General features: G+C 57.9%; 9 protein-coding genes across 9 annotated transcripts; 5 read left to right on the plus strand and 4 right to left on the minus strand.

The window, feature by feature from the left end:
- Positions 1-440: 440 nt before the first annotated feature.
- Positions 441-4,470, minus strand: B0H64DRAFT_471201 (FACT complex subunit-domain-containing protein). Its single transcript, XM_062807869.1, has 5 exons — positions 3,995-4,470; positions 3,849-3,933; positions 3,666-3,787; positions 1,998-3,603; positions 441-1,944 (listed from the first exon to the last, which is right to left on the minus strand). Exons 1-5 carry the CDS (start codon positions 4,169-4,171, stop codon positions 827-829), a joined length of 3,108 nt encoding a protein of 1,035 aa, XP_062664764.1. The 5' UTR covers positions 4,172-4,470; the 3' UTR covers positions 441-826.
- Positions 4,471-5,167: 697 nt separating this feature from the next.
- B0H64DRAFT_313963 (ligand-effect modulator 3 family) lies at positions 5,168-6,461 on the minus strand (the record flags this gene model as incomplete). The annotated part of the gene is made up of 2 exons (XM_062800182.1): positions 5,168-6,169; positions 6,240-6,461. The coding sequence occupies 2 exons, from the start codon at positions 6,459-6,461 to the stop codon at positions 5,168-5,170; spliced, it is 1,224 nt and encodes a 407-aa protein (XP_062664765.1).
- A 2,053-nt stretch (positions 6,462-8,514) lies between these two features.
- On the plus strand, positions 8,515-10,524 carry B0H64DRAFT_383051 (cyclic nucleotide-binding-like protein). Its single transcript, XM_062802916.1, has 3 exons — positions 8,515-8,536; positions 8,598-9,494; positions 9,551-10,524. The coding sequence occupies exons 2-3, from the start codon at positions 9,015-9,017 to the stop codon at positions 10,250-10,252; spliced, it is 1,182 nt and encodes a 393-aa protein (XP_062664766.1). The 5' UTR covers positions 8,515-8,536; positions 8,598-9,014; the 3' UTR covers positions 10,253-10,524.
- Positions 10,525-10,623: 99 nt separating this feature from the next.
- Positions 10,624-11,612, minus strand: B0H64DRAFT_471204 (Pre-mRNA-splicing factor SPF27). Its single transcript, XM_062807870.1, has 2 exons — positions 11,364-11,612; positions 10,624-11,278 (listed from the first exon to the last, which is right to left on the minus strand). Exons 1-2 carry the CDS (start codon positions 11,395-11,397, stop codon positions 10,635-10,637), a joined length of 678 nt encoding a protein of 225 aa, XP_062664767.1. The 5' UTR covers positions 11,398-11,612; the 3' UTR covers positions 10,624-10,634.
- A 151-nt stretch (positions 11,613-11,763) lies between these two features.
- B0H64DRAFT_383053 (Neutral/alkaline nonlysosomal ceramidase) lies at positions 11,764-14,536 on the plus strand. Its single transcript, XM_062802917.1, has one exon. The coding sequence runs from the start codon at positions 11,903-11,905 to the stop codon at positions 14,357-14,359; it is 2,457 nt and encodes an 818-aa protein (XP_062664768.1). The 5' UTR covers positions 11,764-11,902; the 3' UTR covers positions 14,360-14,536.
- Positions 14,537-14,593: 57 nt separating this feature from the next.
- On the plus strand, positions 14,594-17,090 carry B0H64DRAFT_383054 (uncharacterized protein). Its single transcript, XM_062802918.1, has one exon. The coding sequence runs from the start codon at positions 15,022-15,024 to the stop codon at positions 16,843-16,845; it is 1,824 nt and encodes a 607-aa protein (XP_062664769.1). The 5' UTR covers positions 14,594-15,021; the 3' UTR covers positions 16,846-17,090.
- Positions 17,091-18,236, minus strand: B0H64DRAFT_383055 (thioredoxin-like [2Fe-2S] ferredoxin-domain-containing protein). Its single transcript, XM_062802919.1, has 3 exons — positions 17,994-18,236; positions 17,620-17,910; positions 17,091-17,553 (listed from the first exon to the last, which is right to left on the minus strand). Exons 1-3 carry the CDS (start codon positions 18,123-18,125, stop codon positions 17,188-17,190), a joined length of 789 nt encoding a protein of 262 aa, XP_062664770.1. The 5' UTR covers positions 18,126-18,236; the 3' UTR covers positions 17,091-17,187.
- Positions 18,237-19,475: 1,239 nt separating this feature from the next.
- On the plus strand, positions 19,476-20,272 carry B0H64DRAFT_438350 (glycoside hydrolase; the record flags this gene model as incomplete). The annotated part of the gene is made up of 2 exons (XM_062806333.1): positions 19,476-19,846; positions 19,903-20,272. 2 exons carry the CDS (start codon positions 19,476-19,478, stop codon positions 20,270-20,272), a joined length of 741 nt encoding a protein of 246 aa, XP_062664771.1.
- A 522-nt stretch (positions 20,273-20,794) lies between these two features.
- Positions 20,795-22,626, plus strand: B0H64DRAFT_438351 (uncharacterized protein; the record flags this gene model as incomplete). Its single annotated transcript, XM_062806334.1, has 2 exons — positions 20,795-20,848; positions 22,414-22,626. 2 exons carry the CDS (start codon positions 20,795-20,797, stop codon positions 22,624-22,626), a joined length of 267 nt encoding a protein of 88 aa, XP_062664772.1.
- Positions 22,627-23,153: the final 527 nt, after the last annotated feature.

The following is a 23,153-nucleotide window of genomic DNA, read 5'->3' on the forward strand; positions in this document are numbered from 1 at the left end:
GGTGACTCGTGTTTCCCCTTGATTGTATGTACAGCTAGAAGGGTGCGGGTTCGAAATCCACGAAGCAAAACTCCTCAACTCAGCAGGGTTTTCGTAGCCGATCACCTTTCCGGACGGTAGGTTTGTCGGTGAGTTCTTTGACTTTCTTTATCTCCTCTTTTTTTTTTGCTTGTCTGGCTTACCTTGGTTGTCTCTTTTGCTCATCGTATATGTATCACTGACTGTATTTTGGGTGGTAATAGGGGTATATGCAAACCAGCGGGAAGAGGAAAGATGATAGAGCTGGCTTATTGCCCTTGCTCTTCCCTCTCTTTGGAAGGGAGAATATCAACGATAAGGGGGTAGCTCGTCCAAGCCTCACACACAGGCGATGCGGACGACAACCCGGTTTAGCGGCGTCGACATAAAACGGCAACTGGACAACACTGGGTGAACTGAATTTAAGCCGTCCAGAATAAATAAAATTACTAAACCAATACCTGTTGGTTAACTCTCAAGAAAATCCACCTCTCCCGCTGCAACTCGAGAAGCCAAGGTCAACAGCCGCATTACACTCCCCGGGTAGCAATGGCAAAGAAGATAAAATGTCCCTTGGAAAAGGACTAGCAATACAAATTTCGGGCTTAACGACCCCCAGACTCCCGCGAGAACCCAGCCCGCCGTTGCCAGCAGAATCAACCAAACTGGAATGGCAACGCAGACCCAGTGACTCTGTAAATTTACACGGTAAAAACCAACAAGAAGAACCCGTTCCCGTGTTCCCGGCCCGACCCCAAGAACCTACATAAACCATCCCCGGCCCCTTCACTCACTAGCTACTCCTCACTTATCTTTTCCGCTGCTTCTTCTTGCTGCTGCTCCGCTGCTGCTCCTCCTCCTCCAGCGCGCTCTCGCGGTCCCTCTTCTTGGCCTTCCGCTCGAGCTCGTCCCAGTCCTCGCCCTCCTCCTCGTCACTCATCTCGGCCTCGTCGCTCGCGTCGGCCGACGCGTTCGAGTCGTAGTCGGAGCCCTCCTCGCTCGAGTCGGACGCCTCCTCAAGCTCGCTCTCGTCGATCTCGAACGCGCTCTCCTCCTCTTCCTCCTCGGAGCCGCCCTCGTCGTCGGAGTCGTTCTGCAGGAATCCCCAGCCGCCGTCGACGAAGAACTGGTGCGGGTCGGCCGTGACCGTCTTCATGATGACCGACCAGTTGAGGTTGAGCGGACCCTCCGAGTACGAGAGGTCTGACGAGTCGAGGAACTCCTTCACGTCCTCGAGCGACTCAACGGGAATGGTGTTGACGTGGGCAGGCGGCCGGGTAAAGTCTTTGAAGACGAAGACGAGATCAAAGTTCTTGAGGCCGAACTGCACGCGTTCCAGATGGGCGACTTCAATGTCATCGAGTGTGATGACCATGAATGGCGGTTCCGTGATCTGGATGAGGCACTCGGTGGTGGGCTGGATGTAGACGTTGCTGCGGTTGGGGACACCGTGGAAGCCGAGGTCGCGGAGCGGCATGTCCACTTCAATGCCCTCGTTGCGACCGGCCTCGGCGATCTTCTCGGCGAAGCTCTTGAAGAGACGGTCGAGCTCCGCGCGGCGGCGGCGCTCCTCCTGTTCGGCCTCGAACTCATCTTCGTCACCATACCTGTACTTGCGCTTCCGGTTGCCGGTTTCGTCAAACTGGATATCCGTCGCTTCCCTGTAAAACTGGACATCTTTGGTCTTCTTCTTGCCGAATAGGATCGGATCCTTAAGGTGAAGGTGGATGATGACGATCAGCTCATTCTGGCATGGTTGGAAGAATAGATGGCGGACGTTGGAGAACAGGACGTCGACTCGTTGTGTAGTGCTGAGAGGCGACTGGTACCGGATACCGTTTTGGTGGATTTCGACTTTACCAGGTACCCGCTTGCCTTCCATGGCTGGTCGAATGAAGACATTATCCAACACAGCCGGGCGTCGATCTGGGGTACGTCAGTATCTAAGAAAGAGCTGAGTGCGGGTAGGGTATTCTTACTTCTGATCTCGACTAGCTTGTCCTGCTCCACGACATCTTCCATGTCCTTCTTCTCCTGTTCCTTCTTGACGGACTCGCGCTTCATGTTTGAAATCTGATTCGCGATGTCCGCGTATCGATCACCATCCATGGACCGGAAAGTCAGACTCCTGACGAAATGGGCTGTTGCGTCCTCGAAGGGCTGATCATCCTTGCGGCCGACACCCTGGCCCGGAGAGAGGAAGTTGATGCGCAGGAAAGACCAGTCATTCTCATCACTCTTGCTGGCGTTCTTGATGGTATTGATGTGGAACGGGACGGGCCGCCCCATGACGGGAAGGACGATGGTTGCGTTCTTCTGGTCGATAACGATGCCCATATCCCGAATCTTGGGCGGAAACTGATTGTCCCGCTTGTACGACTCGAAGCGCTTGAACTTCTTGACCTCGACACCGTTCTTGTCATCGGTGGACTCGGCGTACTTGGTCATGCCCTCCTTCTGCTTCCTGGCCGCGAGCTCTTTTTGATGCTCCCTTCGTCTCTTGTCCGCATCATCATCGGGTGCTGTATTCCGCTCGGACCGCAGCCGCGTGCTGGTGATGTTCTTAGTGGCAACAGCACCCACCCGCGAGTCCCTCTTCTCCTTTTTCGGGGTCGGTTGGGCCTCCTCCTCATCCTTGAAAAAGAAGGACGTCGCGTCCGCGTCGACAGGCGCCTCGCCGGTGAACACGACCACCTCGCCAACGGTGACACGAATTGTGTCGGTAAGAACAAGGGAGTAGACCTTGCTGTTCTTATCCTGGGGGTCCGGGTTTTGGATATCGCTGAACCCGGTGGTGATGCAGAGCGTCATACCGTCGCGCAGTGTCCTCGAGTTCTTGGCGCTGATGATCAGCGTAGGGTCCTTGTTCTCGAGCCCGATGCCGTACCCGACGTTCTTCAGGAAATGCTTCTCAAGTTCGGGCTTCTTCGACTTGATCAGGCTTTGAGCCTTGCTATAGACGTCCTTGGCGGCAACGCCGTCGCGAATCTCCTTCAGGATCAGGTTGTGAACTGCGAGTAGAAACTTGTAGTTGCTTTCTTGCGACTTGTTGGGGTCAACCATGAAGGTCCGGGCGATTTGCGAGCAGTATGATTTATACCGTAGACCCATGGCCGCGACGATGATGCCAGGGTGGAGCGGTTGGTCGTCCGAATCAGCCTGCCACTTCAGGTCGAACTTCCCCCCGCTCTGCACCATTGGCCCGAGGATCCAATCGAGCTGCTCGGGGTCGAAATCTGCGGGCATATTTTGGCGATTGGGAAGCTCCACGGTTTTCCAAAACTTGGTGTCCTCAAGCTTGTTGAAAACCTTGTCGGCTAGGACGCTGTGCTTAATCTTCTTGTCCTGATCGAGGATGTTGGACATTTCGTCGAGGAAGTAGGGAGTCAGGAGGGCGACGCAGGCCTTGGACGAGGTGCGCATAGCGCGCAGCTCTGCCTCATCCTTGATCGAGAAGGCACCCGCGGACAATGCCTGGGCGATGTCGACCTCCTCGACATCCTTGCAGCTGTCGGCAAACGTCTTCTTCCATTCGTCGATGAACGGGCCCTTGGAGGTGTCCTTGGCGAGCACGCCCACTTTCTTCTACAGCACCATTGTTGTCAGCTCGGGGAGCGCGGCAAGGGACACAATGAGTCATGACTCACGCCTGCTGCCTTGATTGCATCCGTAATCTTGACGAAGAGTTTCTCGTTCTCGGCGGCATCCTTGCCTCGTACGAGGACCTCGACAGGGAATCGGCCGCCCTTGATCTGATCGAGGTACTTCGCTGTGCGACGGATGGATTAGCATGGTGGGCGCCAAGCGGGAAAGATTCAGAGTAAGCGAACCTTTCTTCTGTGTCGTCAGGATGTAGAGGGTATCGAGCGTGAAGAGCATCAGCGTCGTCGGGAACTCGTAGCCAAGCAGCCAGAACTGTGAAGACGTGTTAGCGGTGCGCGACAGTTGCATCCGTCCTGCCTTTGTCGAGACATACATGCATGGCATTGTTCTTGTAAAATTCGGGCTCCTCGTCAACCTTGCCCATCAAAACGACGATGGAGGAGGCGCCGGCAAACAGCGCGTCGCCGGAACGCTTGTCGGCCTTCCATGCCGTGACAAAGTGCGACAAGCGCTCCTGGAAGGCCTTGCTGTCGATCTTGATGTCTGCCATTGTGGGCGATTAAAATCGCTGCGATTGACGATGGCAGAACTATCCCCGACAGCGGGTGTGATGATGAAGGGAGAAAGTGGTTGTCGCCTTTTTGGCTGAGAACGATGCGGCAACCAAGAACCGCGATGGAGCTTCCAGGTTACCTCCGGGTAGGGAGCCACAGGGCGGTGGCCAGTGCCAAAAAAACTCCAGGGTCGCGTTGCGCGCTCACGTCACGGGCCTTGTCGCGTTTTGGTGGGGCTGGTGCCTAAGTGGTTCCTGTCGGTTTCCTGGCCTGAGGCCGCAGCCGATTGACTTTCGGTGCTGAGGTTCAATAAAATATTTGGGATTGAATTTTGTGAGGAAAAATGTGATTTTACGAAATTGATAGCCGAGCATCCGATTGATTGATTTCACTGATGTGCGATGCAATTGACGAGTCTTGGAAAGTGTGTCGTTGTCGAAGAGGACAACAGGAGACGAGTTGCAACAACGGAGAGAGGTAGTGAGCTACCTCAAGGTAAGTAGGGTGGTAGGCACTTGGTACCTAACTAGGACTACAAGTTTTGCGCCTAGATAATAATAGTTATTTTACCTCTCATATGAAGGTTGGGAACGTCACGAAACCGAGAAAAGGTGGTTCCCTATCAGGCTCAGTCTCTCTGGGAATCAGTCGCTGGGAGCAAATGAGGCAAGATCAGTGACCGCTCAATTCATTACCCATATCCAGATATCCAATGCCCATTGCCTCCTCAGCAGATGGGTATCTCTACAAACAACACAATGCATAGCAACAAGCCGGTTTCATTTCGGTGGGGACATTGGACAAGAGAACAAGAACATTGATGGGGAATGAAAAAGGAGGGAGAAAAAAAGAGACACCTTATGCCGCCCGTCTTGCGCCGTGTAAATCCACATCCCAAACTATTCTCGCAAAAACAACAAAAACAAGCAGCACCCAATCATTCAGCATCCCACGTACTGCCTGCTCCCTTGCTCCGAACTGTCTTCATACTCTTATGATGCCGCCTGCCCCTGAGGCGCCGAGGGCTGGTTCCACGACAGGTACGAGGGGTCACCGAGCTTGCGGGGCTTCCACAAGAAGAATGATAAGATGAACCAGATGTCGAGGATCAAGCAAATTCCGCCCACGATGAGGAAGATGATTCCTGGCCAGATGTTGCGGGAGCCCATGGTGGAGAGGGTGGTGATGACGAAAGCCTTGCGGCCGTGGTACTCGGTCGTCTTGAAGTTGTCTTCGATGTCAACTTGATACTGGCCCTCCTTCATGGGATCGTTGTCGTTCCTCTGGTAGAGTTTGAAGAAGTTGGGCGCTGCAGCCAGCATCATCCAGTTCTGAAAAGCCTCGTCTTGCTTCAGATCTGGTGGGGGGTTCTCGGGGGTGTAGTCATTCGGGTATCGGTCACGCCAGTTCGGTGGAGGAACAATCTCGTCGAGCTTGTAACTGGTGTTGCCATAGAGATCCTTCATGCCGCCCCATGAGATCCCCTTGGTCACCATCTCGTACGTCTCGTTCGCAGCGTTCGAGCCAGGCACGGACAGAAGGAGCGGCTTTGAGAAGGTGTCGTTGAACATGGAGTTGGCAACGAGACCACAGGGGTAGATGATCTTGCCGCTTCCCCTTAGGTCATAAGCGACCGGGCCGCAGGTGGAGTCGTTGATAGTGCGGCCGTCAACGGCCTCGCCGAGGAGCTGCTTGGCATTGAACGAATTGACGTAACGGCGATGGTTCTGGTAGAAATTCTCGAGGTTGTAAAAAAAGCTGACGGTGGGCTTCAGCTCCTCGGGGATGTTGTACTTGATGCGGCAGAAGGTGCGATTGCTAACAAAGCCCTTGCCCTCTACTGACACCCTTTCCGTCATCCATTCTGCCTCGTAGGGATCATAATTGCTGTCGGTTTTCGAGAAGTGCGCCGTGATGTACTTTGGATCCATCGGCCGAAACTCATTCGTCGCTTCGTCTCTGCAGTTTGTGTAGTCGATACGGATGTCCCGGACCTAGAGGTAGAAACGATGGTTAGTACTCGCTACGCGGAGGAACGAATGAGCGGGCCGCAGCCGGGCGTACCGTATATGCCAGGTATGTCAGGTAGGCGCCAAAGCCGAGGTAGATGGCGGCCAAGATGGAGAAGATGGTGACGATAAGTTTGGGCGTCAGCACACACTGCCAGGCGCGCATGCGCTGCTGGCGGAAGGCAGTGTTGGGAGGGCGGTTCTTGGGCGCATCCGGCTCTGAACCGGCATCGTCGCCGGCATCATTGGCGGCGCCACGGCGACGGCGGGGCGCCATGGTGGGCGAGTTCTGGTCGTCGTTATCGTGATCGGTCCCAGGGTCCCGGGATGCCAAAGAGGAGTTGTAAAAGAAAAGGAGCGTTTCGAGACACGGAGCCTTCGGTCTGGGCGTCGTAAGGTGGTCCGTGTTGTTCTTGGCAAAGAGGCTGAGGCATTGAGGTGCCAACCGGTTTTGAGATGCGAAACAGTCACGGGGCTATGCACGTGGCTCACATCCAGGAGCGATTCGGTCTTTACGCAGTACAGATTACACTATACGAGTCTGACTGATGAACTTACTCTACCGTTCTCGTAGTCGCACAGAAACGGTTCATTGCTCTGCACTGCATAATGTTTCCACGCGCAGGGTATGTACATACAAGAACGAGAATGGGCCGTCCGTTGGCCCGCGAAAAGAACGAAGAGCAAGGCTCCCTTGCTGGAGCAGCGCCCTCTGGCCAAAAAAAACGCCCGACTCCAAGAAATGAAGCAAAAAGAAATCAACTAGAAAAAAGAAGCAACGCAAATAGCAAAAGAACTTGATCGACTAAAATGAAAATTAGTCGAGTATGTCTATTTTCTTTGGGCATCCAAATCGCATACGTTTCGTTCCTGCAGTCGAGGTTTCGTCGACATCTCGACTTCACAAAGTACACAGTTAGGAGCCCGGCTTTTTTTTACGCACGAGGCGAGCAGCCAATTGACAACATTCTAATAACCAGGTAACGAACCCGTTACCAGGTTCTGCGGCTTCGCTTGTCCCCAAGTCAAGGTGTATGATAGCCAACCGCTGTTGTGTCAAATTTGACTCCGGCATGCCCGGGTGTCGGAAACGGGCATGCAGCAGAACACAGCGCGAGCTCTGCCTGTCCTCCCATCCTGAGATTCTGCCATCGCCGCCTCCCAGAGGAGAAGGCGGCAGATCTGCAAGAGAAGCCTCCAGGAAGGTCGGTGAAGCTGGCGGCAGCACGTCAGCGAGCAAGGGGAAACCAACCAGAATACCCCCACCATTGGTTTTGGGCTGGATTGGGCGGTGTGCAGGTCACGAGTCCGGATAGAGTAAGGGGGGGTCGGCCCACTCCCGAGTCTGTGCGTCTTCTAGAAACATTCGACGCAAATGAGCGGCGATGCCGAGCGACAGAATGTGGAGAAGGCATGGGCCAGGGCCTGGTCGCGGAGGGGGATGAAGGAGGGGAAGCTGGAGCTCGCCCACAGTGCGGGTGTCCGAACATGAAAGCTTTCAAAGCCCTGACACCGAGACCCGACTTCCATGCCTCTGCTGGCTTCGATGCACAGCGTACCGGGGCAACAAATCGAGAGAGAGATAAAAGAGAGACGGCACGGCACGCAATTATTTTACACCAAAAAACACAAACAATGCAAGCTAATTTACGCAAGATAAATCACGGTATTGATGTTGTCCCCGCGGTAGAGAACGCGGTCCTTGATCGGCTGCGTGTTACAGTGATGATGCATTCAAGGAACGTGCGCAGGGTAGAGATACCTCCCGCATACTGTAGGGCGGGCGGAAAGCAAGGCACCCCACTCATGAACTCACTGGAACCTCCCTCGAGCTTCATGCTTCCATCCTCCCATCTTCCCGCCTCCTCGCCTTCTTCGTCGCAAGACCCCATCCTCATCATCCCGCCGTCCATCTCCCCGGGTCTCTTCCCGTCGTCATACACAGTACCGCCTTTGTTGATCGTCGCAGGTGCCTTATTTCCCTGCCTTCTCGCCCTTTGCCGATCTCCTCTTTGCGCCCTCCAGCAAAACGGGAAGAAGAGTGCAGTGTCGGCCTAATCTCGCATCTCATCTCGTTGCGCCGGACACGTCCGAACCAGCCTTTATTCATTGTCCACACCGCTTTCCCTGCGAATCAGCCGTTCCGACCTCATTTCCGTGGTTCGGGCCACTGCTCGTCTTTATCATCTCCGAATTGTCGCTGCAGCCTTTCGACGGGTCCTCCCTTTCTTACAGCTATCTCGACACACACCTTGCTGAGACCACGTCCGAAACGAGTGGAAGCAGGCTCTCCCCAACCAACCCATACGCCTTTGTCTGCCTACGCAGCCCTGCCGGGCGGCAACACAGAAAGTAAGCCTCTCGTCATTTTTGACAAGCTCGTCCGGCCTGATCTGTTTCAAATCCCGTCCATGGGTGGCATGGTCCCTCTTTGACGGGACATCTATTCGTGGCCGGGAGCTATGATAGAACTGTTTTTGGGTCATGGCAAGACCCAACTGATCGCTATCGAAACCCGATTGCAGATCACTGGGTTGCGCGTGATTACTTTTCGTGCCTATCCCATTGCTTCAGCCCCCTAGCGAGTTGTCCCCCAGCTTGGAATGTGCAGTCTGTGTCGAACTGTATTCTAACTTGTCTCACCTCCAGAGTTTTAAGAAACACGCCGCGAAGCAACTATTGATCGTGTGGTTCCGGCCACGACACACACGCTCGCAAGCATAACATTGCTTTGTTCACATCTTGTTCAGACGGGACCAAATATAAGAGTCGCCGGACTTTGGCGATCCGAGCTAGTAAAGGCACATATTTCTTGGAAGCTTCCTCCGAGATGTCAGGCCCGGGCTTCACCAGCCCCTTTGGGGCGAATTCGAACCCGTTTGGCTCTTCCAGACTCGACACGGGCGCCATGCAAAGGGTGGCCGAAGAGGACGAGAACGACACCGTCACCTCGCCCACAACACCGAGCTTTGTTCAGGTGGCGGGCGGCAACATGTTTAGGGGACCCTTTGGAGGCGACTCCGCTTCGGAACCCCAACATTCGGGCTTGAGAAGCCCGCCAGTTTCAGAGGGCTATCCTGCCCAGTACAACTTTGGCCGTCGTACGTCGGTGTCGGCGGAGTCTCTTAAACCAGTTGGCGATAGCTACGACAACTGGACGCCTCCCGTACATCCCAAGACGCCCGGACAGCTGGGCCGGCTGAAAAAGGCCATCAGCGGTAACTTCCTGTTCAGCCACCTCGACGACGAGCAGAGCGCTCAGGTTTTGGGGGCTCTGGTAGAAAAGCCGATTCCCACCAAGGGAATCAAGGTGAGCGAGCCAGCGCATATCCCTTCAAGCAAGTGCCACCATCTAACCCCTAGCAGGTCATCACACAAGGCGACGCCGGAGATTTCTTCTATGTAGTCGAGAAGGGTTCTTTCGATGTTCATGTTAACAGCAGGGGCTCACTGCAACCAGGACCCGACGGGATGGGACAAAAGGTCAGCACAATCGATGCCGGCGGTTCGTTTGGCGAGCTCGCCCTGATGTACAACGCACCGCGGGCCGCGACGGTCATCTCGGCCGAGCCGCAATGCACGCTGTGGGCACTGGACCGTGTGACCTTCCGCCGGATCCTGATGGAGTCGACCTTCGCCCGTCGTCGCATGTACGAAGGCTTTTTGGAGGAGGTGCCCCTGCTGTCGAGCCTGACCCCCTACGAGCGGTCCAAGATTGCCGACGCCCTCGAGAGCCAGAAGTTCCCCGCGGGCCACACCATTATCCGCGAGGGCGACCCCGGCCACTCGTTCTACCTGCTGGAGGCCGGCGAGGCCGTTGCGTATAGGAGCGGCAACGACACGCCGGTCAAGCACTACAAGAAGGGCGACTTCTTTGGCGAGCTTGCGCTGCTCAACGATGCGCCGCGCGCCGCCAGCGTGGTCAGCCAGACCGAAGTCAAGGTCGCCCGGCTCGGCAAGTCGGCCTTCCAGCGGCTGCTGGGGCCGGTCGAGGGCATCATGAGGCGGACCAAGTACGTGGGCGTCAAGACGGGCGTGGAGGAGATGGATCCGCTGCAGGTGTCTTAGAAGGAAGCAGTAGGTTGGGTCTGCATGGAAACGGCGCGGTTGGTGGTCATGTTCATCCAAGAGAACGAGAGCAGGGCTGGAGAGTCATACGAGGGTCGGGACGGCGTTTAGGGATTCCCAAAGCTCCTTTCTGCGAAAACTTGCCCCGGACTGCCATCAGATAGCGGAAGATGTACAGTAAAAGTACAATCTATATGTCCTCATTTATGATTTGGTCGACGGTCATCTCCGAGCGAATGTACTCAGCGAGATGCAGGTAGGTACCGCGTCTGTCCTACGGCAGGTATATTATGCCCTGGTATTTCAACCACTTCCTCCCCTCCCTCTCTCCACCGCCATCAGAACAAAAAGACCCCCCCCCCCCTTTTCTCCAAATAACCACTTACACCCCCTCCGCCAACAACCTCCTCAACCCCAGCCCCTCCCTCCTCAACCCCTCCACCGCCGCCTCCGTCTCCAGCACCCTCCCCACCCCCCTCTTCCACGCCTCCTCCAGCGATGCCATCTCCCCCGCCACCGCGTCCTGCGCCTGCCGCCGCCGCAGCGTCGTCGCGTCCACCTCGCGCCGCGCCGCCGACAGCTCGGCCTCGGCGGCTCGCACCTCCGCCTCCAACCCGGCGTTGCCCACCAGCCACGCGTTCTTGCCGTACGCTTCCAGCAGCGCGAGGTGCGCGCGCCGCGAGGCGACGTAGCCGTGCGATGCGTACGCGCGGGACAGGAGGTCTTGGAGCTGGGCGCGGGCTTCCGAGGGGGGCAGGGCGGAGAGGGTGGTGGGGGAGGGCGGGTCGGGCGCTTCGTAGCGGGCGAGGTCGAGGGCGGCGAGCTTGGCCTTGGAGGGGGTGCCTTCGGGGTTGGTGCTGGCGATGCGGGTGAGTTCGGCGGTGAGGAGCGGGGTGAGGAAGGCGGTGGGGGTGGGTGCTGGCGGGAGGTGGATGTGGTGCGGGTCGTCGGGCTCGAGGGTGCGCTCGTGCGCGATGAGGGCTTCCGCCGCGGCGCGCTCGGCCGCGGTGGGCTCGGGGTCCACGTCTGTTTGGGGGTTGTTAGCTGCCTGGTGGGGATTGTGACTGTGTGACGCGGTTGGTGGGAGGAGGGTGAGGGAGGGGGCCCTTACATGGGAGCGACTCGTGGACTATGGTGATGGGCATGGTGGGTGGGTGGGATCGAGGCGCTGGTGTTTATTTGGCGAGTGTTTTGTGTCGTAGTTGTCAATTGGGTTTCGGCTGGTGGGTAGGTTCGATTATGTGATTTGAGATTCTCGAACACGGGTGGTTGTCATGAATCGGGCGGTTCTGCAGGTACATGAGCATGCACCGTAATGGCCAGAGCAGAAACGCTCCAAGGGACGCGATCGAAAAGCTGGTCTCCACTCCTGTGAGAAAATGCTTGGCAGCGGGGCCCGAACCATTGATCGAATCGGGGATTTTCCACTGCCGGGAACGGCTGCCAAGCACACCAAGCACCTTGCCGTGTTGGCAACCTGGAAAGCCGCCGCGAGGTCAAGGGAACACAAAGGTACCTCGTGCTGCCGTTTCAACCGCATCCCTCCAAATACCATCGCAGTGGGGCTATGTCATCCGTAACAGCAATGACAGGATAAAACTATCGCATCATCATATTCATTCACCGTGATCACCGCCCGCGATTCTCATCATGGCGGCCCAAGCAGAGTTGGCAGAGCCTTTACTTGCTCCGACGGAAGCCGAGAAGGGCGATGCAGCACTCGAGACTCACACAGGCCAAGAGTCGGGGCGGAAACATCGGAAAGAATGGGCATCTCATCGGGATGGTAGAAGGATACACCGCCGGCGATTATTTCTATCTTGTGCGGCCATCCTGACTTTGGTCCTTTTCATCCCTTTCATATGTAGGGCGTTGCCATTCGGAAACTCTTCAGGATGGGCTACCCACTGGCTGGATACCGCCGAGCAACCCAACCGGGCACCGCCTTCCGGAGACCTCTATCTCCTTGGCGTTGGCAAGGCTGATATCACTGGACCCGTGGTCGAGATCAACCTGATGGGTTACGCGGACCCAAAGCAACTCGGTACCGGTCTACGACAGCGACTATACTCACGAGCCTTCATTGTCGGGAGCGTTGATAAGCCCGAGGAGAGGTTCGTCTACCTGGTGTTGGACACCCAGTCGGGCGACACCGCCATCCGATACGGCATCATAGACGGGCTCAAAGCGCTCGGGCCGTCTTACGCTGTCTACAGTCACCATAACGTTGCCGTAACGGGCACTCACTCACATTCCGGTCCTGGTGGGTGGTTGAATTACTTGCTTCCTCAGATTACCAGCAAAGGCTTCGACCACCAGGGCCACCGTGCTATTGTTGACGGTGCCCTGCTCTCGATTCGTAAGGCACACGAAAGTCTCCAGCCTGGGTACTTGAGCGTTGGCACCACCAAGGTGCAGGGCGCCAACATAAACCGCAGCTTGTTCGCGTATCTTGCCAACCCGGAGCAAGAGCGTGCCAAATACAACGTCAGCGCGGAGGACGACGGGTCCGTGGAGAAAGACTTGACCTTGCTCAAGTTCCAGCGGGCCTCGGACAAGAAGAACATTGGCGTCCTTACCTGGTTCCCCACCCACGGGACCTCGCTACTCGGCAACAACACTCTGATCGCAGGCGACAATAAAGGAGTGGCCGCCTATCTATTCGAGAGTAGCGCCTGCAAAGACCCTACGGCAGCCGAGAACTTCGTGGCCGGGTTCTCTCAAGCCAACGTCGGCGATACCAGCCCCAACGTCCTCGGTGCGTGGTGTGAGGATGGCTCGGGGGAGATGTGTAGCTTCGAAAACAGCACGTGCAGTGACGGCCGATCTCAGGCATGCCACGCCCGCGGACCGTTCTTCCGGGTCCAAGACAACGGGGCGAGCTCATGCTTCGAGGTAGGAAAACGGCAGTTCGAGCCTGCTCAGGCACTCTACCACGAGCTTCAGCGAAACCCGGTTCCCGTTCGAGGCGGGCCGGTCAAGTCATTTCACACCTTTCACAACATGTCTGGCTTCTCATTCCTTCTCCCGAACGGCTCACAGGCACGCACATGCCCAGCCGCACTCGGGTATTCGTTCGCCGCCGGAACATCGGACGGCCCCGGCGCGTTCGATTTTACGCAGCACGACGGCAACGAAAACACCACATCGCCTGTCTGGCAGGTTGTCTCTCGCCTTCTCAAGGATGCAACGCCCGAGCAGCGAGCGTGCCACGATCCCAAGCCGATCCTTCTAGATGTCGGTGAAGTACACACCCCCTACGATTGGACGCCCAACATTGTCGACGTGCAGGCGTTCCGCGTCGGCCAGCTATTCATCATTGTCAGCCCCGGCGAAGCGACCACCATGTCCGGCCGGCGGTGGAAGAATGCCGTGGCGGACGCCTCAGCAACCCTATTCGACGACGAACGCCGCAACCAAGAACCGGCACCGGCTAGCCCCGCCCCCGTCGTCGTCCTGGGCGGCCCGGCGAACAGCTACACGCACTACATCACGACCGAGGAGGAGTATGGCATCCAGCGCTACGAGGGCGCCTCGACGCTGTACGGCCCGCACACGCTGGCGGCGTACATCAACGTGACGCTGTCGTTCCTGTCGTACCTCGGTGCCGGCGCCCCGCCGCCGCCGCCCCATGACGACTTGGGGCTGTTCCCGCCCGATAACACGAACCGGTCGCTGTCGTTCATCTCGCCGGTCGTGTTCGACGGCACGCCGCTGTTCAAAGGGTTCGGCGACGTGGTCACCGATGTGAATCGGGTCTATCGCCGGGGCCAGCAGCCGCCGGTGAGCGTGGTGTTTGTCGGGGCGAATCCGAGGAATAACCTGCGTCTCGAGGGCACGTTTGCGGCGGTGGAGCAGCTGGGTCTGTTTGGCAAGGGGGAACAGTCCGTGTGGAAGAGGGTGAGGGATGATGGGGACTGGGCGTTGGCGTTCAACTGGCGGAGGACGAACGAGATCATGGGCACGAGCGAGGTCGAGATTGTGTGGGAGCCGGAGGACTGGGCGGAGTCGGGCGTGTATCGGATCCGGTATTACGGGGATTCGAAGAGTCTGGGCGGGAATATCGGGGCTTTTGAGGGTGTGAGTTCGCCGTTTACTTTGGTGTAAGGCACTTTCTGTGGGATCGGGGTGGACTGGACTGGGTAATGGTTTGACGGGATTGAGGGGGCATCATGGAATATCCCGGTCGGCGTTTTGGTTTTTCTTATTCGAGGTATTCGAGGTATTCAAGTAGCCCTAGCCCTGTTCAATTACACACCGAGCGGAACTACCTTATCCTTGTTATGTTGGTAACCGGACCGTAATCCGCCCCCATCACTTACGCTGGACATGCATTCTGCCAACAAAGCCACTCGTGCCACTGCATGCATGCACACGAGCGGTTGTGAGCTGCTTGCTCAGCTTGGGAAGCTACCCCACTCATGACGCAACGCACTGCAGTGAAAACCCCGGAACTTACCCCGGCTGCCCTGCCTCGACACAGCCCGCTCACATAACGACTGCATACATAGGTCAGGCAGTTACCAGGGGATTCGAGCTGACCTTTGTCGACTCCCGGTCTGGCAATTGTTTGTTTTTTTTCACCCGACAACATTCGGCTTGTGGAGGGCCAGCACCGACTCAAACATTCGGAAACACTCAAGAGAGTTGCAACTACCCCTCCACTCTCTAGTCTCGGTCGAAGAACCATCACACATGATCATAGTGCAAAAATTAAATTGAACCACAACTCAAAAAAAATTATATATAAAACTCGAAACGACTTCATAATGGAGTCATTCAATCTCCTCAGGCGCCGCACCACCGAGTTGTTCAACTCCATGCCCGCCGTCCCGGCGATGCCGTCGATGCCCTCGTTGGGCAACCGTAAAGGCGGCGGCATGAAAGGAACCTGGGAAAAGCTCGAGATCCCGCCGCTTCCGCGGTCGTCTCATTCGGCCGACATCGTGGCCGGGACCGTCTACATTTTCGGCGGCGAGGTCGAGCCCCGCCGTCCCGTCGACAACGACATGCACGCCATCACGCTGCCGTCGAGCGGCGCCCAGGCCGACTACTACGCTATCAAGGCCAAGTCGGCCAATCCCTCAGCCCGCGCCGGGAACCTCGCCGTCCCTACCGTGAAGGAGCCCGAGCCCTCCGACTCCGGCTCCGACGAAGAGGAAGACGACGAGGAAGACGACGACGAAGAAGACGACGAAGACGACTCCGAAGAAGACTCGGACGAAGAGTCCGACGAAGAAGAAGAAGACGACGACGACAAGGAGCTATCCGAGGTCCCGCTTACCACGCCCTCCGCGGCCGCCGCCACCAAGGAGGCCAAGGGCAAATCCATCGCCCCCGCCCCCGCGCACCCGGCGGCCCTCCCGGACGTGCCCGCCCCGCGCGTCGGGCACGCCACCGCGGTAATCGGCCACCGGATCTTCCTCTTCGGCGGGCGCGGCGGGCCCGACATGCGGCCCCTCGACGAAGGCGGCCGGGTGTGGGTCTTCGACACGCGCACGCACCTGTGGTCCTTCCTGGACCCATCCCCCGCCGCCGCCGGCCTACCCGACGGCACCCCGCGCCCCGCCCCGCGCAGCTACCACGCCGCGGTGGCCACCGCCAAGCCGGACACCTTCGCACAACCCACGCGCCCGCGCGCGCAGAGCACCAAGGCCGAGGCCTGGCGCGACTGGGCGCTGGGCACGTCGGCCGACGCCGAGCACACCCACGGCACGCCGCAGCGGCCCGTGGTGGGGGTGCTGGCGGAGCGCGCGACGGATGCCGATGCCGACGGCTATGGCACGCTGATTATTCATGGCGGCTGCCTGGCGGAGAGCGAGGGCCGCGCTGCTGATGTGTGGGCGTTCGATGTGCGCTCGCGCGTGTGGCAGCGCCTGCCGGATGCGCCCGGGGCCGGGCGGGGTGGGGCCGCGCTGGCGCTGGGTGGCGGTGGTGGTGGGCGGTTGTATAGGTTTGGCGGGTTTGATGGGGAGTCGCAGGCCGGTGGCCAGCTGGATTTTCTCGAGCTGGGCGTGGATGCCTTTGACGACCAGGTCAGTCGCGGCGAGGCGGTGCTGTGCGCGCGCGGCCGCGGCGGGTGGAAGAGCCTGCTGTTTTATGGGAACGAGGATGTTGGTTACAAGGAGGTCGACGCCGCGCTGCGGCCGCTGCAGTCCCAGCACGGCGGCGAGGGCGCCTGGCCGGGCAACCGCAGCGTGGCGGCCATGGAGGCGGTGACGGTCGGCGGCGGGCGCGAGTATCTCGTGCTGATGTTTGGCGAGCGCGAGGCGTCGGGCGCGGGCCACGAGGCGGCGGGCAGGTTCTGGGACGACGTGTGGGCCTTCCAGGTGCCGTCCGAGGGCATGTCGCTGGCGAGCGTGGCGGATACCGCCTTTTCCGTCGTGGGGAGGAAGAACGGGGAGGGGTCGTGGACCAAGGTTGAGACGGGCCCGCATGACGACGAGGACGATGCCTCGGCCGAGGGGCCCGGGCCGCGGGGGTGGGTTGCCAGTGCGACCATGGGTGAGCTTGAGAACGGCATCGTTGTGTTTGGAGGCCTGAATGAGGGGAACCGGCGGCTTGGGGATGGCTGGATCCTGAGACTGGGTTGATTTCTTGGCCAAGCCTAGGGCCGACGGCTTGTTATGACTGACGATGCGTGTTTGGTGGAAGAAGTGTGTTGGTTAATATGGATACGCGGCGTTGGCGGCCGAGGGGTTTTTTGATTTGTTGTTTGAGATGAACCTGATGACGAAATTTAGAAAAAGCGACCTTTAGGGGGTAGCAACCAGCTTGCAGTTACCTAACAGTTAGTCTAAGAGCAGCAGTTGAATTCGGTCCGTTGTCACAGATCTGCTGTCACTGCATTCTCAACTAGCGACCCCCTTGCAAAATACAGTCAAGACTTTCGTTTTGTACACCCGTCTATCAAACCCCGGATGCCGTTGGTTAGTCTACAAATCGTCCCGCGTCTTCTCGACCCCCCACGGCTCGCTCGTCAGATTTGTCAGGCCGGCGCTGTTCTCGCACGTGTCCCGCCCGCTCAGCGGCCCGGGCTTGGGCACCTTATCGGCCTTGCCCACCTCCGTCACACTCTCCTTGAGCGCCGTCAGCAGCGACTTGATGGACTCGGGTGTCAGGTCCTCGTAGTAGTCGTCGTTAATTTGGATCATGGGCGCGTTGACGCAAGCGCCAAGACATTCAACCTCGATGAAGGTGAAGAGCCCGTCCGCCGTCGTCTCGCCCTGCTTGATGCCCAAGTGCTCCTTGATGGCCTTCACGATGGCGTCGCTGCCGCACCCGCCGAGCTGGCAGGGTGTCTGTGTGTAAAACAACAATAAGCCTCTGCCCGAGAAGCTAAGGAGAAGAAGAGCTGAAGGACGTACCGTTGTGCAGGCCTGGACGTGGAACTTGCCCACGGGTGTCCGGTTGTACATGGTATAGAAGGAAGCCACTTCGTAAACGCGCATCGGCGGCATCTCGAGGATGCGGGCCACCTCGTTCATGACACTGATGCTGGTAAATCCATGCTGCCGTTGGCCCAAGTCGAGCAGCGGCATCACGGCGGCCTTCTTGTACTGGGGCGGGTAACGCTTGAGGACCTCGGTGATGATGGCCTCATTCTGCTCGGTGAACTTGAAGGGAAGGTCCGGGTTGTTGTCGGGGGTGTTGCGATGCTATCCTCGTTGAAGTCCTTGTCAATTCCCCGCTCTCGACATCCCAATTCCACCAAATGCCTCCACGGCGGGCACCAACTCACCACCATGAGGCTATCGCTCTGTTTCCTCGCCGAGAGGGAGAATGCCCGGGTCGCTGGTGCGATTGGCCGCGCTGCCCGGCTCGCCGACCGAACGACCGTCCGCATGAGGAAGGGTGCTAGCTTACTCGCCATGGCTGCGGCTTTGTCGGCAATGGCAGCGTCAATCGGTTTCGGCGTCGCAATTGCTGGCCCCGACTGAGCGTCGTCGAGTTCCAGAGCTTCACTGATTGAAGAGGGCACAGACCACCTGCTCTGACAAATGATGCTGACTGATTGGCTGGCAGAAGGTGCTTTCTGTGGGGTGTGCGGCTTATTCGCTTAACCGGTTCTTGCATCTACCAAGTATCCTGCAGACTGCCTCGGTCTCCCGACTCCACTCCCATCATCGTCTGGACCAAAGCACTCCTTCCCTTGCCTTCCCTTCCTCACACCTTCGATTTCCAAGGCCAGCATGGATCTCTCGAGCTAATGTGACGGGTGCATCATCAACCAGATATTATTTCGAGTGGTCCTGCTTCACCATCTTAATCCCACTACCATGGTTCGGCGCGCTCCATCTCGTCGTGCCCTTGCTCGCGTTCCACTCCGGCCTCCGGGCCGTGATCTTGGATCCCCGGGCAGCCTTGTCCTTGAACGATGTTGCTTTGACATGGTCTCCGGCTTCAAAATTCGACCCTGACAGGAAATTGATTCCCATTAGAGTTTGAATCACGGCGTCTCAGTTCCGGGTTTTCGACGTCTCTTTCGCTTATCTTCCGTCCATCGTGGCGGCCCAAACCTGTCTGGTTGGTCTCAGATTCCGTCTTCTCCACGTTCGGCGATGCCCCACGCGGTTGCTTGGGATTTCGACGTCAGATCGACACCATATCCCACCACTATGGGAAGGTTGGAGGCCGTTCGTCGGCCGGCTGAATTAGGAAAGCTTCCGCCTTGTTCTGTTTTTGGCTTCAGTTTACCCGCCCCTGGCTGGGGGGGGGGGGGGGCATTATACTGCCTAATGTAACGAGACTGGGCGCTGGCGGCATTGATGCGCGCGGGTGACAGTGCTTCGCTGTTGCCCAACCCATCCCTCCCATACCCCAGACGCAATATAGAACCCAGTTTATCTGAATATATTGCCCCCCTTCTCAAAACCTGGGGCCCCGCCCTGCCTCACTACCGGACCGCAAGCCACGGGTCGGCACCTCAAGCCCCCTATCCCCCATTTGTCACCAATGGCTCACAAGATCAGGGATGCCGTCATGCCCACTATGCGTGCAGGTCTTGACATGCCCGGGATTCAGAACTCGGTGCCTTCTCGGCCAACATCCGGATCCAAGGGTTCGTTGCCGGGCGCCGCAACCCCCCCCCCCCTTTTCCCCACCCCTTACCCATCCCGCTGGGCTCTATAAGTACGGGGCGAGTGCCGGTGATAGTTTGGTTCGCAGCAGGCAACTCAAGTCTCCCACACCGCAGTCGACTCTTCCCTGACACCAAGCCACCATGAAGCTCTCCGTGGTATCTCTCCTGGCTGCTGCCCTCTCCGTTGAGGGACACTGCATCTTCCAGAAGGTCTCTGTCAACGGAGCCGACCAGGGTTCCCTCACTGGCCTTCGCGCCCCCAACAACAACAACCCCGTGCAGGATGTCAGCAGCCAGGACATGATCTGCGGACAGTCCGGCTCCACGTCGCAGACCGTCATCGAGGTCAAGGCCGGCGACAGGATCGGTGCCTGGTACCAGCATGTCATCGGCGGCGCTCAGTTCCCCAACGACCCGGACAACCCGATCGCGCCGTCCCACAAGGGCCCCATCATGGCCTACCTTGCCAAGGTCGACAACGCCGCTTCCGCCAGCCTGAGCGGCCTGAAGTGGTACGTGTTTCTTCCTCCCGAGCGCCGCCGCGATCCGAGACTAACGGGCTTGATAGGTTCAAGATCTGGGAGGATTCCTTCGACACCGGCAGCCGGGTTTGGGGTGTCGACAACATGATCAAGGAGAACGGCTGGGTGTACTTCAACCTCCCGCAGTGCGTCGCCTCCGGCCAGTACCTCCTCCGCGTCGAGATCCTCGCCCTGCACTCTGCTAGCAAGCCGGGGCAGGCGCAGTTCTACCAGTCCTGCGCCCAGATCAACGTCTCCGGCTCCGGCTCCCTCTCGCCGTCCGAGACCGTCAGCTTCCCGGGTGCCTACAGCGCCAGCGACCCCGGCATCCTCGCCAGCATCTACGGCAGCACCGGCCAGCCCGACAACGACGGCAAGCCCTACACTGCCCCTGGCCCCAAGCCCGTCTCGTGCTAAGCATGGGAATCCTTGTTGGAGGGAGTGTTTTGATGTCGGAGAAGAAGTGGGAGGATGTCCGGCCGCTGCGCGCATTGCGGCGCCGTGGCAGGGGGTTGGGCGGAGTCTGCTGTCTGAGTGCAATACGTACTTAGGTGGCTCGTCATGGTATTAGCATAGTACTAGACCGAATTTGATATACTGCTACATTACAGTAGTACATACGCTGCAACTTTGCTTCTTCGTCGACTTTGACGTGCTCAGAGTGTGGTGTGCTGGGAGGGGGAGAACTCGGATGAGCAACGTTCGTTCCCATGAGCAATAACACATCCGATCTGTATCTCATGACAACCTGGGCTTCGTTTTACCAAGCATACATTGAAGTTAACTGGGACATACCCTATCTTGAACCCCAAGCCTGCAGGGGTCGACTTACACTCCTGTGTAAGGTATGTCCGAAGTGCAGACAAGCCTCCAGCCCTGTGACGCCTCGGCGCCTCGCCCCAGCTCTCAGCGGTTGGCTCCACTCCCGTCATCACGAACATGGATGGACAATCGGCCCTGTCGGAAGCACGGCATGGTTCACGAAGGAGGCGGGTGAGTGGGGTGCCGGAAATAAAGCTTCACGAAAACATGGAGCAGTCGTTTCCCGCAATCACCCACTGAAAATTTCCATGCCATCAGACGGGATTCGTTCCTGAGATTTGCTGTCCCCCGTCTCATCGCCGAAATACGTCCAGCTTTCATGAGGGACTCGGCTTTAAGTTGTGGGGGGCCGGTGACACAAACCAACCTGCATGACATCCGCATTGTTTCCATGAACCGGGTATATGGGCATTGCCTGGTGGTTTATATGGTGTGCGCCACCCGTGGCAACAGGCGCGGCGAGCAACCAAGCGCGAAACGCGAGGGGTGATGGTGTTCTTGAATTCTCCTTACACGGGAGTGAGGTTGCGAGCTTTCATTTGAGCGGGAGGTCCACTGATCAGTGTTCGCTCGTCTCACGGCGAAACTTTGACGGCTCCACAAAGGTGGCTCCCAACCGAACAGTGACAGGGTCACCCGCACTTTTCTTCCCTGTCGCTTTTGGCCTCACACCAGGATCACCGATCTCAACCCCAGAGCCGGCTGCCGACGCCGACCACCGCAGCGTCAGGTTCTCCAGAGTTGAGGAGCGAGCCACGTCCGTCATTTCCACAGTCTTGCCTCGCCACGGCGATACCCGTTCTGTAGTCATGTTCTCGTGAGCGTAGAATCACCTCTCGAAGCTCGGTACCCGCGCTGTGAGTTGGAGTGACATGCATGTTACAATCGCGAAAAAGCTCGAGTCATGTCCACTTGTTCGTGGAGACATCTTGCTGAACCCCAACCGAGCCGAGCACCCCCACCTTGATTGCCCGGCGGCTTTGGGCGGTCTGTGATTCGAAATTCGCGCAGTGAGAAAGCCGCCTTGCCATTGCCTGTTCTCCGTGCCTCCGGTGGCCAAGCTTTCTTGTTTCTGCCGATTGACCCACAGGAGTTATTTTGTTTTCCTTCTTCCCATCCGCCGTTTCCATCTCTGGTTCCCTTCCCTCTCCAACCTCACTTGACACTTCCGCTCGACAGGAGACTGCCACGCCCGGTTCCCCCAATTGGCCCGTCGTCCTCCCAACCTCTCAACGTCCTGTGTTGTTCATCCGCCCTTCGACTCCCAGACTCGATCTGCCGCATTCGTGACTTTAAACCGGTCCTCGAAGCTCCACCCAATCCGCGTCTCTTCGTCTGCACTTAATACGCAAAACCCAATTGTAAGCAATCACTATCATCTTCCGCTAATTGGCCAATTGGTCAATTGGTCAATTGGTCAATTTCGAGCAGCATCTCGCAAACCTCTTTGCTCCCAACCCCATTCCATTCCCTGGGCAGCTGCTAGGCAGTTCTTGAACGACACGCCCGAGCTTCGGCAGCATGACGGATGCCAAGCGCCAAGAGTGCCACAGCCGATCGTGATGATGGTGTTGTCCCCCAAGCTCCTCATCCCAACCCCCCAGAAACAAATCACGCCGGTGCGGGAGTTTATCGCCGAAGCCACTTTCAACTGCGAAACCGAGACCAACCAACCACTCAATTGCACGCATGCTGCTCAATTAGAGCTTCAATCGCTAATCCCGCTTCACCTTTAGCACTCCCAAAATCTCAAAATGGCCGCCATCAGCCTCCCCATCGTCGCTCGCGACAGCTTCGCCCAGCTCGCCAAGCGGACCAGCTGGCCCGCCGAGAATCCCGGTGTCATGGTTGTGTTCTGCGTCGTCTTCGTCGTCGCCGTCGGTCTCCTCGCCCTCTTCATCTACAAGAAGATGCTGGCCCGCAGGGAGAAGAGCCAATCGACCGTCTAAACGGACAGGCAGACACCTCCCCCATCAACCTTTGGTTCACGCTGAGTCGGGAAGACGTATGGAGGACGGTCCGGCCAGTCCGGGATGGGCAATGAAGTAATGATTTGCTGCGGATGAGGGGCGTTTGAGAGGGAGAGATGCTTGGAGGGTTCCCTGGCCTGCTCGGCAGGAGGGTTCCCGAGGAAGGTGGTTGGCGACCAAGAGGGACGCGGTGTTGATCAGGATCGACCGGCTGATTTGCGACGATACCCCACGACTCAATCCAGCGACATACGGCAACAGCACCTCCATGGCTCTTCTCGCCTTTACCGGTATTCAACTTCCCGGGTGCCTTGGAAAGGCTGCTTGTTTGGAGAACCTTGGAAAAGGCTGGGACGGGAAATCGGATGAGTTGCTCTGTCGCGGCGATGTTGTGTCTGTCCACCGGATCTCTAACCTCAATCCTGATGACGGGCAATTTTCACACGGCGCGCCGGATCTCGCCATCTGGGGGACTGGCAGCTCATTTTACTATACTTTTTTCTCTT

The sequence above is a fragment of the Chaetomium fimeti genome, assembly GCF_033439085.1.
Source record: "Chaetomium fimeti strain CBS 168.71 chromosome Unknown B0H64scaffold_1, whole genome shotgun sequence".
Lineage (NCBI taxonomy): Eukaryota > Fungi > Ascomycota > Sordariomycetes > Sordariales > Chaetomiaceae > Chaetomium > Chaetomium fimeti.

Coding starts and splice junctions, on each gene's coding strand:
- B0H64DRAFT_471201 (XM_062807869.1), bottom strand. CDS start 4,171: ATGGCAGACATCAAGATCGACAGCAAGGCCTTCCAGGAGCGCTTGTCG. Junction 3,604..3,665: donor ATGCAATCAAGGCAGCAGGC/GTGAGTCATGAC, acceptor ATGGTGCTGTAG/AAGAAAGTGGGCGTGCTCGC. Junction 1,945..1,997: donor CAAGCTAGTCGAGATCAGAA/GTAAGAATACCC, acceptor GACGTACCCCAG/ATCGACGCCCGGCTGTGTTG.
- B0H64DRAFT_383051 (XM_062802916.1), top strand. CDS start 9,015: ATGTCAGGCCCGGGCTTCACCAGCCCCTTTGGGGCGAATTCGAACCCG. Junction 9,495..9,550: donor TTCCCACCAAGGGAATCAAG/GTGAGCGAGCCA, acceptor AACCCCTAGCAG/GTCATCACACAAGGCGACGC.
- B0H64DRAFT_471204 (XM_062807870.1), bottom strand. CDS start 11,397: ATGCCCATCACCATAGTCCACGAGTCGCTCCCAT. Junction 11,279..11,363: donor AGTCCACGAGTCGCTCCCAT/GTAAGGGCCCCC, acceptor ACCCCCAAACAG/ACGTGGACCCCGAGCCCACC.
- B0H64DRAFT_383053 (XM_062802917.1), top strand. CDS start 11,903: ATGGCGGCCCAAGCAGAGTTGGCAGAGCCTTTACTTGCTCCGACGGAA.
- B0H64DRAFT_383054 (XM_062802918.1), top strand. CDS start 15,022: ATGGAGTCATTCAATCTCCTCAGGCGCCGCACCACCGAGTTGTTCAAC.
- B0H64DRAFT_383055 (XM_062802919.1), bottom strand. CDS start 18,125: ATGGCGAGTAAGCTAGCACCCTTCCTCATGCGGACGGTCGTTCGGTCG. Junction 17,911..17,993: donor AGAGCGATAGCCTCATGGTG/GTGAGTTGGTGC, acceptor CAACGAGGATAG/CATCGCAACACCCCCGACAA. Junction 17,554..17,619: donor ACGTCCAGGCCTGCACAACG/GTACGTCCTTCA, acceptor TTTTACACACAG/ACACCCTGCCAGCTCGGCGG.